Source organism: Mchenga conophoros, linkage group LG3 (assembly GCF_057382185.1).
Source record: "Mchenga conophoros isolate Kocher_MC1m ecotype Shallow Benthic linkage group LG3, M_conophoros_male_GT1.1, whole genome shotgun sequence".
In the NCBI taxonomy this organism is placed as follows: domain Eukaryota; kingdom Metazoa; phylum Chordata; class Actinopteri; order Cichliformes; family Cichlidae; genus Mchenga; species Mchenga conophoros.
This window is the reverse complement of record NC_140528.1, coordinates 33,838,087-33,856,647: the sequence shown is the minus strand read 5'-3', so window position 1 is coordinate 33,856,647 and position 18,561 is coordinate 33,838,087. Positions and strand designations below refer to the sequence as shown.

Below are 18,561 nucleotides of genomic sequence, written 5' to 3'. Positions count from 1 at the left end.
AAAAGCTTCGAGTAATGAACCGTTTTTCAATACAAGCTTCAGAAAGCTTCATTTGGCCATCACTAGGAAAATCCAAACTCCAGGGAATCACAGGGAAGCTCTCTCACACTCGCTCACGTCTTCTTGCCCAAACTCACACACGCTCACACGACAGGGAGGTCCGGGGAGGAAAGTCTGTAGCAGAGGAAAGGGAAGTCACTCACAAATCACGAATCATAGGTATACTCAAGCACAGGTTCACAGGAGCTGGGAGAATCACTAACGTCTGTAGTACAATCATCCAGCGATGAGAGGATCTGTGTTCCAGCCTCAAATAGTGCTCCAGGTGATGACAGCTGATTGTTGTCAGGTGTGTGGGCCAAGGGCGGGAGCCCACAGTGAGCTCCGCCCAGGCAGAGAGAGAGAAAACCAAACACCACATGCAGCCTTGTGGGGCCGGCCGGGCAGGCACGGAGACCATGACACTACCTGTACATTTTAGGGTCCTTCTTAAAGTTCTCTATTTGTTTTTAAATCTCTTATAGCCTGCCCCCACCTCTCTGAGATGCAACAGCCATATACACCTTCCCACTCCCTTAGTAAGCATTAATTTGCTTTGGCTGTAGCAGCTCCAAAGTTGTGGAACGATCTGCCCTTGCACATTAGGCAGGCTTCTTCTCTTTCTGAGTTTTAAACTCTTCTTAAAACACATTTCTTTGCTGGCGTGTACAGCATTTTGTGAACCCTGGTTTTATTTTAAAGGGCTTTATAAATAAAGATGGTATCATGCAGTATGGTAAAGTTAAATTAACACCTATAATTCACAGTTAAATAACAGTGGCCATTATGAAGTGTTACCCACTCAGTTCCTTTCTGTTACTGAATGAACTCCTACTTGTCACCATCAGCCTTTGCTGTGTTTGATTTGAGTATCACTCCCTCTGGTGGGCTGTACAGGTATTACATGTGAATGGCAGTAGATTTTTTGTTGTTGTTTTTGCTGTTTTCTTCAGTTTTGTAACTAGAATTTAAATCTATCCTATAATATTTATGATTAAAAGTTACATTTAAAGAGAAGTGAAAATAAAGATCAATCCCAGCTGTGCTTAGATGCACTTAGATGGTGGGGAAATAGTTAAAAGAGAGTGGGAATCAACAGATCCAAAACTGGAAACATTTAATTTTAGTGTTTCATGTTGAAAAAGTGTCATGATTAAAGTTATGCATAACAGATTAAAATCACAGATTTGAAGCAGGAAGTTTTTAAATGTGCAAATAGGTTATTTAGGTTTTTACTCTAATGAATGCTTCTTTCATTCTAACAGTTTCTTCTTTACTGGCTGAGGCTTTTGTGAACACTCCTCCTCCTCCTGCTTTTAAAAAATCGTTTCCTCTTCCTGAATGAAAGCAATCCACAGGTGTGCTGTGTGACATGGAGAGCAGCCAGAAAACACCTTTGGCTTCTTGGCAGGATTATTTAATCTCTTAGTCGGTTCAGGTTGAAGATTAACTTTGTAGATGTCTACTCTCTGTATAGCAACATGAAGATTTTGGATTTGTTTTTGATCCTCCTGTACGGTAAGAAAAGTTTCCTTTAGACTTATGACACACACACATATTTACACAAGCACACACACACTGGTTTTGCTTACAGAAACAGTCAGACAGGTTTGTGCATGTTGATCTGGAAGATAAGTTCTCAAATGCCGCAGGTTATTCTCGCATAGTTAAAGCCAAAAGAGAGAACTGTTTTTTGTTTTAGGACCAAGTGTATGTTTGCACCAGACTTTTACCATAAGAAGTATGTAAATGAGAAAAAAGTGAACTGTAGTCCTCTCATTTCTTTTAAAACAATGACGGGACTCAAACACAAACACACTGAAACTGAAGTCCAGCTGTAATCCAGGCCTGAGTTCTGAACAGTAAGACAGTCAGTGGGTAAAATATCACAGGCAAGGGGGAGAGATGACAGACAAAATATAAAAACAGCAAAGGTAAACACACACACACACACACACACACACACACACACACACACACACACACACGGCATTATTATAGACAGGAGAAACGTCTTGGAAATAGTCTTTGAGCATGAAGAATCCACATCTGTCACTGGTGGGCAGATAAACTGAATCCGTTGATACAGCCATCCTTGGATGTGTATCTGAGGCAAATGATCAGACGGAGCAGGTGGTGGTCAACCTCCCGAGCAAACCACACCTCATCCAAAGTTTGGGCATGGAGGTGGTCACCACGTACAAGCTGCTGGGTGTTCACCTTAACGATAACCTGGACTGCTCAGAAAACACTCAAACTCGGCACAAGGACCAAAGTCGACTGTGCTGACAGGCTGAAGTCTGCAGGACATTACTGAGGATGTCTGCAATCTTTTATCCAGAGCTCTGCTGTGGAGGCGGCAGCAGAGAGAGGGGCAGGTAACGGCTAAATAGCCTGGTGAAGAGGGCCAGCTCTGTCCTGGACAGTCCCCTAGACCCCATAAAGGAGGTGGGTGGGCTATTATGCACAACATCTCTCATCCCTGCATGAGACTGTGGACGGAGACAGTGGACGGAGACAGTGGACGGAGACTGTGGATGGAGACAGTGGAAGGAGACTGTGGACGGAGACTGTGGACGGAGACAGTGGACGGAGACTGTGGACGGAGCGCTATCACAGGTCCTTCATCCCGACAGAAGCCAGGCTGCAACATTATAAACAGGATGAACACTGTTTAGAAATATGTGTGTATAACTATCACTGCCTGCACTTTATGTGCACATAAAACATCTTGTGTTATTTTTCTGCATATAGTTGCACAGAATCTTTTTATTATTTATTTTTTCTATTTTTATGTGGGATCAATAAGGTCTTTGTCTATGTCTGTGTCCTCAGTTTCCCAGTGTGCCTCAGGTGTGGAGGTAGTAGAGGGGGCGGAGTTTGTTCTCCTGCCCTGTGAGTATCCTACTTTTGAAGAAAAAGAATCCACAGCTGTGTGGAGTCGCTATGACCTCAATCCCTCCACAGTGCACCTGCGTCGACGAGAAGGCGATGACCTCCAGAACCAAAATGAGCTCCGCGGCTGCTGGGCGAGCCCTCATCTGGGACTCTCCTCAGCTCTTACTGGGACAGTGGCGCGGCTGCCCCTCTGTTGGTCTTCCATGGTCTCTTGTGTTCTGGGGGCCTCTGGATGTCTGGAGTTTTGATCTCCTCCATACCTGCTTCATGCCCTGGAGGACGGGGCTGTGGCCCCCCCACACTCCCTAGCAGATCATTACATGGAGAAACCTTTGGAATGCAAGCATGCTGATCCACACAGGTATGCACACATGGGTATTCACAGACGCGGACTAAAGCTTTCTTGGCTGCTGCCTCAAAGCACACTGTGCGCTGTCTATCTTGCGTGCTGCACAATATCGTTTATTACTTAGTAAATACTGATATCTATGACTAGCTAGTTTATTGTGATGGTGCTTTGTTTTCTCTATTATTATGTTGCTCTTTGTTGTTTGCTGTCTCCTCTGTTTGTTTTTGTTTGTTTGTTTGTTTGTTTTTTTTCTCCATACAGGTGACCCAGGAGTTTTTTTTTTTTTTTTTTTTGTCTCTCTTCCCCCCCCTTCTCACCGTCTCTTCTCCCCTTTGGTTTTCTTTCTTTCTCTCCCCCTCTCTCTCTCATTCATTCCCCCTGTCCTATTTATTTAAAAAAAAAAAAAAAAAAAAAAAAAATGACAAAGGATGAACTGAAGCTCTGCCATCACGTAATGTCGCATACTGCTGTTTCTGATGTCATTTAGAAAAAAAAAAAAAAAAAAAAAGAACCAAAATGAGCAGTTCAGCGGCCGAACATCGATGAATCCTGACGCTCTGGAAACCGGAGACCTCAGTCTCACTCTGAAAAAGCTTCAGCTGTCTGACAGCGGCAGCTACACCTGCACCGTCCGTAAGTTTGGAGTAGAACTGGGTCAGTCAAGAGTGGAACTGCAGGTTCAGCGGGTCAAAGGTGGAGGTCAGTGCAAAGAGATTCAAAATCACATGTAGTGTCACAGAGTGTTAATCATTTTATGTTAACATCATGTAATGTTCATGTTTTCATTGTGTTATAAGTTCCCATCAGTGTCCCAGTGGCTCTGGGTGTCCTGGCTGTAGTTGCAGCTGTCATCGTGGGTGTTGGAGTTCACTTCAGAGGCTATTTTAAGAAAGGTATGTTGTGTGTGTGACGTGTTTGCATTGTGAATAATCTGAATCATCCCTAAACCTCAGATTTGTTTTACTTGACTTGTAGTGTTTTTTCTTCTTCTTAATCTATTAGTTATGTTAATAGGTTGTTTTAATTGTCTCCTTTCTTTCAATAAAACACAAACCAGTGTTTCCCCATGTTTCATGTTCTTAAGGAATCCTCCAGCGCATTTTGCAAAACAGGCTCCCCTCACACACTTTACATGTCAAACATGGGGGCTTTGACAGACTGCGCGCACAAATCATTATTTGTTGTTCTTACTTCACAGTCCCACAGGTGGATGTGGATTCGGGGGTGGAGTCTGTTCAGCTGCCCTTTATAACCACAGTTTACCGACGTGAAGATGCAACTGTAGAGTGGACTGACAGCTCCAACAGGATAGTGCACGTGTTTAAAAATGGTTCTGACCACCTTGAAAAACAGCACTGGTTTTACAGAAATCGAACAATGATGAGGAAAAACCTGCAGATAGCTGTGGACCTCAGCCTGACTCTGAAATACCCGACAAACAGAGACGCACTCACCTACACCTGCACCGTCTACAGGGGGGAAAACATCCTAAAGAAGAAACAAGTGAAGCTCTACGTCAGAGGTGAGTGCTGAAGACAGAAGATGAAGATGGTGAGTCATGAATTGAAGAGCTTGGTGACCACACTGATAATCTGTCCCTGAGGTGAACAGGACTTGATGAGTGAGCTACAGTAAGATCTATTAAGTTAGGTTTTTCAACCATTACTTTTTTATCAGCTCAAACTGAAGATGTGACACAAGTCCGAGAAATTGAGGAGTTTAAGAGAAATTTATAAAACAATTTAGAATGAAAATATTTTAATGATAATGTTTTTGAGTCAATGTCAGCCTGAAAGCACCAGGATTTTGAGGATCAGATGTTTTTGTGGGAAACTCACACGAGCTTCTTCTATTTCTTCTATTCCACACTAAAACAACCTCATTAAAATGCTGCACGCTTTGTCTGGGCCTGCATAGCCCAGAATAATAGCTTATTTAACAAAAGTTCATAATAATCTACATGTAGAGAGAAAATTCAAAGGAAATATTAAGTAGGCAAGCTCCCATAACAGTCTATGAACGTTTCCAGTTTAGGGTGTAGGAAGTGAAGATAAAGACAGATGATAAATTTCTTCCCATAATTGATTTAGGACACCAAAGATAACACAGTGTCTGCTCAGTGGAGCAATGGGACAAATCCCAGGCTGCAGCCAGTCAAACATGTTTTCAGTGCAGATGTTTCACTTCATCCAAACAAAATGTTCTCAGTGCTGATGATGCTGTGTTCAGCTCATTGTGGGTTTTTTTTCTCCTTTCAGTCCCCCTGGTGGAGGTGGAGCAGGGGGTCGAGTCTGTACAGCTGCCCTGCAAAACCAAACTTCACCTGCTTAAAGGCAGTAAAGTGGAGTGGACCTGCATTTACATCCGGACCACAAAGGTCCACATGTCTGAGAACGGCTCTGACCAGCCTGAAGAACAAGACCACTTTTACAGAGACCGAACGAAGATGAATGAAGACCTGCTGAAAACTGGAGACCTCAGTCTGACCCTGAGATACCCCACAGACAGAGACAACGAAGTCTACACCTGCACCGCCTACAGCAGCGAGGGAAACATCCTGCTGAAGAGAGAAGTGAGGCTTCGAGTCAAAGGTCAGAAATGAATTTAAGTCAGTTATTTATACAGCACCAAATCACAACAACAACTGCGTCAAGGCACTTTATATTATAAGGTAGTTCCTTCAATAATACAGAGAAAACAGAGAAAAACCCAACAATCATATGAGCCCACTATGGGTAAGTGCTTTGGTGATAGTGGGAGGAAAAAATCCCTTTTAACATGAAGAAACCTCCGTCAGAACCAGGACTGGGGCGGCCATTTCTGACCCATTCCAACAAAACGATGGCTGATAAACACACGTGCTGTGGTAGAGAGGCAGAGGTTATTAATGACTAATTATTACATTCAGAGAGGTGTATTAACACATCATCACAACCACAATCAACACAATCATCATCTCGGCTCCTCTGACGACCTGTTTGCTGTTGCATGCTGCTGAAAGGCAGTGGGGAGAGGGGACACTCGGGCAGTGCATTTATCACGTATAATGTGTTTCCTGGATACACTGCTGCTTTTACAGCATTCAGAGATCGATGGCTCCGTGTCAGAGCTGGCTATGAACTTCAGACGGATCAGACTTTAACTTAACAAAAAAGTTATCAGTAGTTCTTTTCATCTTTCCTTATTACCCACACCTATATCCACTCTGTCAGGCCTAGGCTGCTCACTAGGGCTGGGTATCATCACTGATTTCTATAATCCCTTTGATTCTGATTCACGAGGTCCCGTTTTGATTCAATTTAGCCTCAGACAGTCAGAAATATTATAATTCTGATCATTTATCAGCACTGATACATGTGAGACTTCATCACAATTGTGAGCATCACAGCAGATGTCTTTGTGTCAGAGTAACTGAGGATAAAACAGAGAAAAACATGAAGGAGATTTTCCTGGTCTGGCGTTTTATAGCAGATAACCTTAAAAATATTCTACAGTAGATCAAAAACTGTAGAAAACCATGAATCGACATATGAACATTACCTGATGCTGCTGAAGTTGTCATGGGCCGTGGTGCGCGGGCACGAAAGGATCCAGGCGCAGACTCCGCGCTAACAGAAAAAACACTTTATTGTACCAACGAAAGGCGACCCGGGGAAACTAGGGAGCAAAGCAAGAAACTAAAAACCCGGGGAAACAATGACACGAGGAAGCCGGGATCGGGATGGTGGGAGGCTGCAACAGAAAGGGGAGATGATTACTAGGAAGCCGGGAAGCGGGGAAAACACATCTGGACTGAGTTAGAGTAGGGGCTTACGATAGAACGGGACCGTGGGAGCTCGGGAGGGAAGTGTGGCAGTCCGTGGGGCAGGAAGTCCGTGGGAATGGCGAATGGGCCAGGTGAGCACCGCGAGATCCAGTTGAGCCGGAGGACAGGCAGGTAGCAGACGCCGAGTAGAAACCTGGACAGAAGTAGGCAGGTAAAACACAGTTCCAATCCAGAAGAGAATGCACGCTTTTCGTGGAAGTCTGGTTACCACTGTGGGGGTGACTAACGGACTGGCGTGGAGCATCTGTCAGCGCCGGGTTAAGTAGATCTCCGTGTAGTCACCGTGATGGAGAGCAGGTGTGCTGGTGATGGCCCAGCCCGGGGGTGTGGCTACCCAAGCATCACGCATTCCACAGACACAGGACCACGGACCATGACAGAAGTGAAGCAGAGCAAAGTTACAGAGGTTCTTTTTAAAAGTGGAATTAATGATGACATTTATCAAATGTGAGTTGTAGTTTGGATCTTGTCTGTGAAGCTTCTCAGTGATCCAGGTCATCGTAGTCTAAGGAGTGTGGAAAGGAAAAGCGTCTGGACTTCTTTAAGTTGCTTGAAGATGTTTCACCTCTCATCCGAGAAGCTTCTTCAGTTCTAGGACCTAATTGGTCACACTCTAGGGACTCCCCGGCAGACTACACCTATTGCAGCATAACTAAGGGAGGATTTTTATGTAATCTTTCTTTTTTGGATTTTTTGTTAATAAATGGTAAATGGCCTGTATTTGTATAGCGCTTTACTCCGTCCCTAAGGACCCCAAAGCGCTTTACACTACATTCAGTCATCCACCCATTCACACACACATTCACACACTGGTGATGGCAGCTACAGTGTAGCCACAGCCACCCTGGGGCGCACCGACAGAGGCGAGGTGATAATTTGTCTCCCTTTATTAAAGTCAAACTACCATAAAAATTAGAGACTCGTTCTTTCTTTGTGAGCAGTCCCACTCAAATCCTACTAAAGTGGACTGAAGGCAACAATTCAAAAGAAATGAAGAACAACCAATAAAATACATTAATCCTGAATTAAATGAGTGTAGTATATTTCATCTTTAGGAAATCAACACAAGCAAAGACAAATATCATAGTTTGAGCTTAAAATTGAATATTAAAGTTCTCTTTGGAATCATTGAATAAAACTGCTGCTGTGTCATGTTGTGTTTGTTGTCCTCTCAGTCTGTCAGGTGGAGGTGGAGGAGGGGGCGGAGTCTGTCCAGCTGCCCTTCACAACCACAGAAAACCTGCCTGGAGATGCTGAAGTGGAGTGGTGGCGCTATGAACCTGAACCACCGATGACTGTTCACAAATATCACGCCGGCTCTGACCAGCCTGACGCACGAGACCAGTTTTACAGAGAGCGAAACGAAATGAGAGACGACTCACTGAAAACTGGAGACCTCAGTCTGACCCTGAAACTCCCCACAGACAGAGACACTGGAAAGTACATCTGCAGAGTTGAGGGGAAAGGGATCAAGAGAAAGAAAACAGTTCTGCTGAGAGTGATGAGTCAGTGCAAATACCTATGAAATATTTCTTACAGTGTATTTGTTTATAAAATGACAATAACAATAATTAAATGTAAATATCAGACTGCAGCATAAAGAAGCTTAATAAGGTGTTTTCTAGATTCACTGCTGTCTGTACAGCTCATGTTGTGTTTGTTGTCCTCTCAGACTGTGTGCTGGAGGTGGAGGAGGGGGCGGAGTCTGTCCAGCTGCCCTTCACAACCACAGAAAACCTGCCTGAAGATGCTACAGTGGTGTGGAAACGCATTGACCCTGTACCATCAGTGTTGGTTCACATGTATAAGAACGGCTCTGACCAGCCTCACAAACAGCACCAGGTTTACAGAGACCGAACGGAGATGAATGAAGACCTGCTGAAAACTGGAGACCTCAGTCTGACCCTGAAACAGCCCACAGATGGAGACAGTGGAGAATACATCTGTAATGTCTGCAGCAAAGAAAGAAGCATTTCAAGAGAGACCACGGTGCTATTAAAGGTCAAAGGTCAGTATGAAAATATAAGTTTGTCTCTTGTTGTCTGTCCCTGTCTGACTGTCTTGTCTCTGCAGGGAGAGTTCAGGTCCAGGATCAAACAGGGGACATCAGGAACAGAAGCAGCTCCATTGATCCGACTCCTCTGATGGCTGATCAACCAGTTTGATCTGTGCTTAGTTTAGGATCAGCTTTTAGTTCAAGTTAAAATTAAAGTCCCTTTCTCATGACTACACTTTAAGAAAGGGACTGGAGCACACCAGCCTGCGTGGCAGAGTTCCAAGACTTTTGGGGAAAAAAAACCCTGGACTGATGAGTGTGTGTCATTACACACTGCATTTCAGAAAAGGAAGCTCATACCAACAGTAAAATATGGTGGTGATAGTCTGATAGTCTGAGGCTGTTTTCCTGCCTCGGGACCTGCAAGACTTGCCTCCCTAAATGGAACCATGAATTCGGCCCTCTTAAAGAAACAATTCTTTAGGAGACTATCTGGCCATCCGTTCTCATCTGCCCTGAAGCGCACTTGGTTTCTGCAGCCGGATAATTATGCAAAACACCCAAATAAGTCAAAGTTCTTACCTGAATCTGATTTATATCCTGTGACATGACCTTAAAAAGGTAGTTCATGCTTGAAAACCCAGCAATGTGGCTAAATTACAACAATTCTGCAACAGTGAGTGGGCTGAAAATCCTCCACAGTGCTGTTAAAGATTTATTGCAGGTTGTTACAAATGCTTGGTTGCAGTTATTTATTAAATTCAGGGGCAATAGCTTTTTCTGACATGTTCATCTAGGTTTGGGTTTTTCCCCTTAATAATAAACACATTTATTTAGAAACTGCATTTTGTGTTTACTTCTGTTCTTTGTATAATATTGTAATTCAATTAATGTTTTATCACTCACCTTTGAAAGTTCAGGTCAGGGGTTAACGTGTGATAATGAGAAATAACAGAGAAAAACAAAAGGAAGAAAAGGAAGGTGCAATGAGACATAGGAAATCATGATTCATGGCAAATGAAATTTATCAATAATTGAAAGCCATCCTGACAGTTATTACAAATTAATATTAGCAGGTTCAGTCCCAACTGATGACCTATAAAGATCTGTGTCATTACCAAAGTGTCACAAAAGAAACATCTCATAATGGGTAAAACCAGTGAGCTGTCTCAAAACCTTCACAACCGTATTGTTGCAAAACATACTGAAGGTATTGGTTCTAAACTACTGGAGGTTCTAGTGAGCACTGTTGGGTTCTTAATGCAGAGGTGGAAAGAACATCATTTCACCATATATAATAATGATCAGAAGAGTCGTTGAAGAGCCAAGGTGCCAGAGAAAAACCTGGAATCAGCAGGTATAATTGTTGCAAGAAGGCATGGCATGTAGGTCACCATCCATGGTGCCATTGCTGAAGAAAAAGCATGATGAAGAGCTTTTAAAGTTTGCTGAACATTTAGAGAAGCCAGTGAAATATGGTCTGGTCAGATGATCATATGATTGTTCGGTTTTTCTCTGTAGGGTCTACCTTACAATATAAAGGTGGTTGTTATTGTGATTGGTCGCTATATGAATAAAATTGACTGGAAATGAAAAGATGACTTGTCCATGGATATGCAGACTGGAGCATCCAGGAAATGATCCCATCAATTTTCCAACTGGGAAATGATCTGCTTTACCTCCTGAGTTGGCCGATTGACACCCCAAGAATGAATGTTAGCATATCTTAGCTAGAAAGCACTAAAGCATAGAAACCAGTGCTTGTCTGGTTGGATGAGGCAAGTTCTTTAAAATGACCGTTGCTCTGAGCTGATGTCCTGAAACTGTTTGTGTCCACAATGTGGAAAAACCACGGCGATGTGTTTCCAGACTTTTGACTGGCAGCTTTCAAGACAATGTTTCATATATTCAGCTTCAGCTACGTGCTCTGATGTGTGACTTTCAGAAAAGAAGTTGGTGAAGATGTTTATGTGGCTCGTTGGTCTAGGGGTATGATTCTTGCTTAGGGTGCGAGAGGTCCCGGGTTCAAATCCTGGACGAGCCCACCTCACGTCTGTAGAGTTACAGGGTAACCGCCTACATCTTCTAACGAAACCTTTTAGAAATCCGTTATCTACACCCTGAAATCACACGTTCCCATAGTACCTCACACAGATGTAGCTGAGAGATCTGATTTCCATTCTTACAATTTTAATTCTCCAACAAGTTTTTTGAAGATAATTATTTGTCTTTCATGTTGGCCTAACAAAAGAACACAGAGTATTATTTTAGATTAAATCAGAGGGTTCAATCCAAACTTGTGCACAGAACTACAGAAATACACAGCTTTCTATCAAATATTATAAGTGTGTAACTCTTTGACACAACATTAACAAAATGCATGTGGAAAAATGCACATACATTTTTTTTCTTTTGCACAAAGGGACCAAGATTGAACATCAGTAACAATTAATACTTTACTATCACAAAAGAATCTAGTTCAGTGCATTATGCACACATTATCTACCAACTTTAATACAAGTTTACAAATTTGATTACAGCAAAAGTCTGAAATGCCATGTCAGCTGTTATTTGGAGTGTAACTAAAGCAAAAAAACAATTAGTTAGAAAAATAATGCTGGGAAATTATTTTAGTCCTTGCCAAGCTCAATACAGGAAGGCTACACAGATAAAGGTCAGTAAAAATAGTGTTCAAGCTTGTGGTTTATTTTCCGGCTCTACATAAGAAACGCTTCAACCACGAGTGATGGCAGTTCACTGATCATCATTTATACATGTAAACTGGTTGTTTGTGTAAACGAACTGCTGCTACTGCTCTAATCCAGCTGAGCACTCAAGACTCAGCTATTCACACACTGCTTTCTAAGCACCTTTATCAGACACTCACGTTTGGATGGAGGCGTCAGAAGAAATTTGGGGTTCAGTATCTTGCCTAAGAATACTTCAGCATGCAGACAAGAAGACACATTTAGAAGACAACCCACTGCATCACATGAGCCTCAGTCAGCGTTCACAGTGCACAGAGAGATCCTGCTGGTTTGCTGTTTATGCATTACTAATGTAGATTTATTTTTGACATGCGTGTTTAAGGTTCGGTGCCCAAACTGACAGTGACTGATGGCAACATTTAGACTGAAAACCAAACAATGAAACTCTGAGAGACACAGGACGATTATCGACTCTGTCCACACAGTGGAAAATTAGTTCTTAATAGAGGAAACATCGTCTACATAACAGACCCAATCAGAAGTAGCGATGCTAAACACAGCAGCTGTGGTTTCCTGTTTGATGAAAACAGGTCGTCTGCCTTCATGTTCAGTCGTCATGTTACAGATACTAACTGAACTGAACCTTCAGCAGGTTTTGGACGTTTATGAGACAAATTTAAATCACAAACTTTCATCACTTTAATCCTGCAGGTTTGAAACTGTTTTCTATTATTAGAAAGATTCTTTGTGTATTACAGGTAAAGTGTGATGCTCATATGTAAATAACATCTTGTTTTGTTTCCTGTCCAACTGGCCAGCCTTGAGATGAAACCAGTCATTTTTAACCAGGATATGTCCTTCAACGCACATATTAAACAAATATGTAGGACTGCTTTCTTCCATCTGAGCAACATCTCTAAAATTAGAAATATCCTGTCTCAGAGTGATGCTGAAAAACAAGTTCATGCATTTATTACTTCTAGGCTCAAAATCGTTTTCTGTGCCTGTCATGAACAGCTGTGTGGCAGGCAGAGGCAAGACCCAAATGCAGGACTTGGAAACAAAGGGGTCGGCTAAAAGAGGCAGCGTTATTAATGTTAGAAGATACTCAGAAAGAAACATAAAAATACAAGAAAAACAAAGAAAGAAAATTAGAGAATATAAACAGGAAACTACGAAGGAAACATAGAACTCACAGAAGAACACAGCAAAACAGGCACGAGGGAGACTGAGGACCTAAACACAGGGATGGGATTACAAACACAATGAGACAGAACACAGAGAAAACAGACAAACACAGGTACGTGAGCGGGGAGACTGAAAGAATAACAAAACACAGAGAAGAGGCTGGCACAGACTGGACACGAAGGAAATAAACATGAACAACAAGAAATAGAGAATAAGAAATATAAATAATGACGACTCTGACAAATAAGGGAACCTGAGCTCAAGAGACACCAATATAGAACCAGAACAAAGGTCATTGAAACAAGAGAACAAATAAACACATAGTCCATAACAAACACAAAAACTAGCTCAAAGACTGAGGACCATCACAGGACACTCTGTGTCAAACATGAGTGTTCATAAGTTCAGAGTATTGATCAGTTTGAAATGATGGAAGCAGCTCCTGAAAGTGACGACTCTTCACCTCGCAGTAGACCTTTGTCAGAGTTCAAGCTGCACAGACTCAAACCAGCAGCAGGTTGATTTCTTTAGTTCCCCGTCAATCCTGGTTCCTCAGGAGGAACTTGCTCCCACAATGACATCACTGTGTGAATGAATGGGAGTGAATGAAGAAAGGAGGAAGCTGATGACTGCCTGTAAATGTTCCCACGGTGACTGACAGAGTGAGACTGTCCACAGGAAGTCTGCAGGTCTGTCCTCAGCTTCCTGTTTACACTTCTTCTGTGGTGTCTGTGGTTCCTTTAGCTTCTGTAAAAATGGGACAGTTGAGTGTGCAGTCATGGTGCAGGTCACGAGAAGGGTGAGGCATTTATTGTCCTACCAACTTTAAAACCTAATTAAAATGTATATGTATGTAACAAAAATAAATGAAATTTTAAACCTAATTTTTAAACTGAAGCTTAAAGAGAAAAAAGTTAATGATGGATTGCATTTATATAACACTTTTCTAGGCACCCAAAGTACAGTTCCACAGTCACTCTCACACACTGGTGGAGGCAGCTACAGTTGTAGCCACAGCTGCCCGGGGACAGACTGACAGAAGCAAGGCTGCCATATCGCACCATCGGCCCCTCTGGCCATCACCAGTAGGCGGTAGGGGAAGTGTCTTGCCATAGGACACAACCACCAGGACAGAGAGAGAGCAGGAGGGATCAAACCGGCGACCTTCCAGTTACAGAGGAGCTTCCCAATCCCCTGAACTACAGTTGCCCCAACAGCTCAGCATGTAATAACACTGGGACATGAGTCATATAGGTGCAGCCTCCCTACCTGTGTTCTCAGGGGTCTGAGTGATGATGTCAGCATTGGTCATGTGTGTTTTTGGGATGACATCATCAAGACAAGAACATGCCAATGAGTGACTGAATATCCGGGTTTTATTTACAACTCACTGAACTTGGATTTCCCATCAACCCTGTTTGCCTGCTGAACTGAATTCAAATATATATTGTTTTCATTTAATAATAATCCTGCAGAGAAATCTTAATTCTTATGAAGACGTTGTGAGGGGCTTCATGAATCTCTCTCTGAAAAAGAACTCATTTTGTTTCACTTTAAACACTAGTCACACAAAGAGATGAAGACAAGAAACAAAGTTAAGAACATCTTTTGCTGTGTGGTAACTTTACATCTTCCTTTGTTCAGTCCTGTATCTCAGCACCGGTATCTGCTGACATGCACTCTCTCTACTCTCAGACACTGTTTATCTCTACAGAGTCCACAACATTCAAATAGCTGCTAGACTGATCTTAAACACATAAAACACTTCATGGTTTATGTGTTTTACCTTTGATCATTTCCCACTGATCTCAACAAAGAAGCTCCGTCACAGAGAGCTTCTCTCAGCAGTTAACCACACCAGCAGCACCTGTTTTGATGTGGGTGAATGAACGCTCGACTCCGGGAAATATGAACTACTGACTCAGGTGACTTCACTATTTATGTGCTTTTACATCTGATTACTGCTACTACTGTGTATAACCCTCAGATTTACATGGCAATAAAAGAAATAATGTGGTCACTGAACTAGCTTCTCCTGCTAGTCCCAAAAACGTGACTCAAAGTGAGAGCTGACTGGGCTTTTTCAGCTGTAGCCTAAACTGTGGAAGCATCACCCTGCCCTCGTTAGTTCAGCCCACTCGCTGCCTGTCTTTAAATAATGTCTTAAAATGTGTTTTTGCTCCTCAGATTAGAGTCAGAACGCGAGCAGTACATTCTCACCTTGTACTGGTTGTTATTTTCCTAATTTTGCTGGTTTGCTGGTTTGTAGAGTATTTTTATTAAACTGTCCAACGTGTGCTTCTCCGATTTATTTTTGAAAAGATACATCTGGATTAAAAACAAACCAAATCCGCTCAGATTATTTTTAATCTTCAGTTCAGGCCGACTGCTCCTGTTACACTGTGTCATTCACACAAACCTGAATTGACTCCCATCAAACACCGATCATATCTGTTTAAGCTGCAGGATTTCCTGTCTCAGTGCCACGTCTCTCTCTGCTGACTGCCTCATGTTATAAACACTGAACTGACCAACGAAACCACAGTACAGCTTTAATTATGAAACCAGTGACAGGTTTTACTGAGGAAACAGGAACCTGAAGAGTGAAATGCACCTGCTGTCAATCCCACTTTCAAAACACTAGTTTGATAAATGTGAGAAGAAGATTCTCATTGTTTCATTGACCACATTTTACAAGCCCGATGAAAACTACTTTTGGGTTTATCTCTCATTGATGTCCCTCGCTAGAACACAGGTGAATGTGTACCTGCAGTGTTTGTCCTCAGACTGGAGTAAAGTACTTCAGGTTCGCTGGCTGGAGTCTTATTGGTCCAGGCTCTACTGGTGACCTCAGCATAGGTGACATCATTTACTGGAGCTGACTGGTATCTCCCTGCAAAGATGAAGTGATCTGAAAGAATACTAGTATTTGTGTCTGTGGAGTTTTAGTCTGAATCTACTTTCTAAGTGTTCTAAAAATAGAAACGCTGATGGAGGCTGTCTTGATGTGTCCAACATGATGACTTTGGATGAAAATTTGAGACAGACGCCATACCTGTGCGTTTCTTCCACAGAAGATGAAGTACAAACAGAACCAGAACCAATAGCACCAGGGAACCTATAGCAGCTACAATTGGGAATATGAGGGAGGAGGGGGGAGAGGGAGAAGGGGGAGGAGAAAGAAGGGTAGAAGAAGAGGAGATATGAGTGTTTGTGAGTGACGTTATGGTTGTTGTTGCTTCTTTTGTTGTTGTAAACAAGGCTGTGGTTGAAGGACCTGCAGGAGAGATGAGGAAGCTGGTTCAGTCAGTTTATCATCAGCTCAGCAGATTGGCTTTAAACAGGAAGTGATGTCAGTGTTCTGACCTCTGACCCTCAGAAAGCTCTGAGGAGATGATCCAAACTCATCAGTAGAACACCAGTAGAGACCTTCATCAGACTGCTGCACGTTAATGGTGATGAGTTTCTCTGATTTAGGTCTAACAAGACGTCCATTAAAGTAGAAATAAGCTGCAGCTGTGCCACCAGTTTTCTTCTTACAGCGTAGAGTGACATCACTTCCTGTCCTCACAGGAAGTGCAGGGATCTCCAGGATCACATGTTTATCTGAAGAAAAGACCCACAGAGTGATGTAGCGGTGGTATAACAGTGTGCTGTTAGTCTGATGATGAAATGAATGACTTCATTACCTGATACAGTGATGTTGACTTCTTCACTCTTCTCTCCAGCTTCATCTTCACACCAGTAAACTCCACTGATTGGCTCGAACTCATCAAACAAACAGGATGAACCATTGAACCTCCCAAAGCCCCGCCCACCTGCTCCACATGACTCAGTCCCACTTCCTGTGTCCCTCTTCACCGTCCATCCATCAGAGCCCAGCTGACCTTCACATGTCAGAGACACTGAGGCTGCTGTGAAGAACTGCTGAAGGTTTGGACTGACGCTCAGAGAGACTGGAGGACAGACGGACAGTTTCTATCAGTGTTTACACTCAGTGTTTGTCCTGGACCATGGTGCACTTCATCTACTCACCTGCACAAACAGTCAGTGAAGACAGCAGCAGCACACACACACCTGCAACAGGAGGTCAGAGGTCACTGAAAGTCAGAGGTCAATGAAGGTCATAGGATATTAAAGGTGAGAGGTCACTGAAAGAGAGTGGACATTATGACCAGAAGGCAGTAATAGGCCTGGGAGAGCATCTTCTATGTTACCATGTTCACCCTTCACCCTGCTATGATGGCACTTGTTTAGCCATTTGTCACATAGACTCTGGATGTTATATTTCAAAGCTGCACACTGGTTATCTGTGTAGGTCACAGTTAGGTAGTGATGGCCCGCTTGAAGCTGACGCTCCGGAGCGTGTGTCGAAAAAAACAACACACTGGTTCAGAAGCACTGTGTCGAGGCTTGCTTCGTTTGGCAAAAGTCACGTGACCAGTGACGTCCGAAGCTTCATTACGCACGTAACTGCTTCGGTACCTGATTCAAACGGATATAAGGAAGTGAATCATCCACGGGATTCGTGGAGTGTGTTGATGGTGACAGAGAGCGAAGAGGTGATCATTCCACTGACAGATATGGAGCCAGCGAGGAAGAGAGGACGTTCTGGCGTGTGGAAATATTTTGAGTTGATTTTGCTCAATTCATTTTATCTGCCGAAGTGAAAAACTTGAAATGTCCAAAATCATGTTTTCATAATGTAAATATCATTACAGCATATGACTTTAGGAACACTTCCATGTGAATTAAAGCTGATGAAGACTACAAAAATGTATTTGACACTATACGTACATGACATTGCTACAGTTTAGAAAATCATTTTGTTTATTGTTTTTAGGTGATAGTCTGCAGGACCCAGGAATACCTGCATATCTACCAGCTTGCAGTGTGGTTCCTGCACTCCACAGCCTCTTCTGTTCCATGCAAGTGGATTTTCTCCAGGGCAGGAGAAACTATTTCTAAGAAAAGAAACAGACTCAGCCAGTGCACAGTAACACTAATCCTCTTTTTAAATGTAAATAACAAAAGGGCTACCTTACATTGATCATGTTTTTACTTTGCAAGTTCTTGATTAGGGGTGGGTTTTGATTATCGCCTTTCTGATTACAATCCATGCTAAATTGAATAAAGTGATATTGATTCATTACAATCCTGTGTCGATTTGTAAATTAACGTTATTATGCCTGAAACGCCAGCATCTCAGGTTAAACCTCACAACATGTCGTCAAACACCATGCAGCTAAAACAGTAACTGGGAGCAGGTTTACGGATTCTGCATACAAACGTGAACACAGAGCGCGGACCCGACGCGTCAGAGTCAGATTTTGATGTGTCGTCGGGTCCGCGCTGTGTTTGCCTCTTTTTTCTTCGCTGGCTTCTGCAGCTGCAGGTTTCATAACTCTCTGTTTACATCTCTAATTAAGTCTCACATGTGTCAGCTTTCTTTTAATAGATACGAAATTATGGATATATACTGTTAAATGATCAGAATTGTAATATTTCTGACTGAGGCAAAACTTTCCAGATTCCAATCAAATTGAATCGGATCCTG

At 42.7% G+C, this 18,561-nt stretch overlaps 2 protein-coding genes and 1 non-coding gene across 4 annotated transcripts in view; 2 read left to right on the top strand and 1 right to left on the bottom strand.

Moving 5' to 3' along the window:
- Window positions 1-10,658, top strand: part of LOC146578293 (uncharacterized) — a 44,107-nt gene extending 33,449 nt beyond the window's left edge. The window contains exons 1-9 of one of the 2 annotated variants that reach the window (XM_085257890.1): window positions 1,391-1,557; window positions 2,875-3,039; window positions 3,794-3,985; window positions 4,084-4,179; window positions 4,485-4,808; window positions 5,545-5,877; window positions 8,288-8,617; window positions 8,785-9,120; window positions 9,186-10,658. In XM_085257890.1, the coding sequence (XP_085114016.1) occupies window positions 1,521-1,557; window positions 2,875-3,039; window positions 3,794-3,985; window positions 4,084-4,179; window positions 4,485-4,808; window positions 5,545-5,877; window positions 8,288-8,617; window positions 8,785-9,120; window positions 9,186-9,277 (1,905 nt within the window). In that variant the 5' untranslated portion in view covers window positions 1,391-1,520 and the 3' untranslated portion in view covers window positions 9,278-10,658. Of the gene's footprint in view, window positions 1-1,390; window positions 1,558-2,874; window positions 3,040-3,793; window positions 3,986-4,083; window positions 4,180-4,484; window positions 4,809-5,544; window positions 5,878-8,287; window positions 8,618-8,784; window positions 9,121-9,185 lie in introns of those variants that run through there. The other variant, XM_085257880.1, reaches the window with a different exon arrangement.
- Window positions 10,659-11,080: 422 nt separating this feature from the next.
- Window positions 11,081-11,152, top strand: trnap-agg (transfer RNA proline (anticodon AGG)). The gene has a single exon. It is a non-coding gene; the product is annotated as a tRNA-Pro (tRNA).
- Window positions 11,153-12,708: 1,556 nt separating this feature from the next.
- The window catches only part of LOC146578290 (uncharacterized), a 28,475-nt gene continuing 22,622 nt past the window's right edge, over window positions 12,709-18,561 (bottom strand). Inside the window, exons 3-7 of the mRNA XM_085258074.1 lie at window positions 16,694-16,960; window positions 16,371-16,610; window positions 16,060-16,281; window positions 15,772-15,897; window positions 12,709-13,751 (exon numbers count right to left, since the gene is read on the bottom strand). Coding sequence (XP_085114200.1) covers window positions 13,714-13,751; window positions 15,772-15,897; window positions 16,060-16,281; window positions 16,371-16,610; window positions 16,694-16,960 — 893 coding nt within the window. The 3' untranslated portion in view covers window positions 12,709-13,713. The remainder of the gene's footprint in view (window positions 13,752-15,771; window positions 15,898-16,059; window positions 16,282-16,370; window positions 16,611-16,693; window positions 16,961-18,561) is intronic.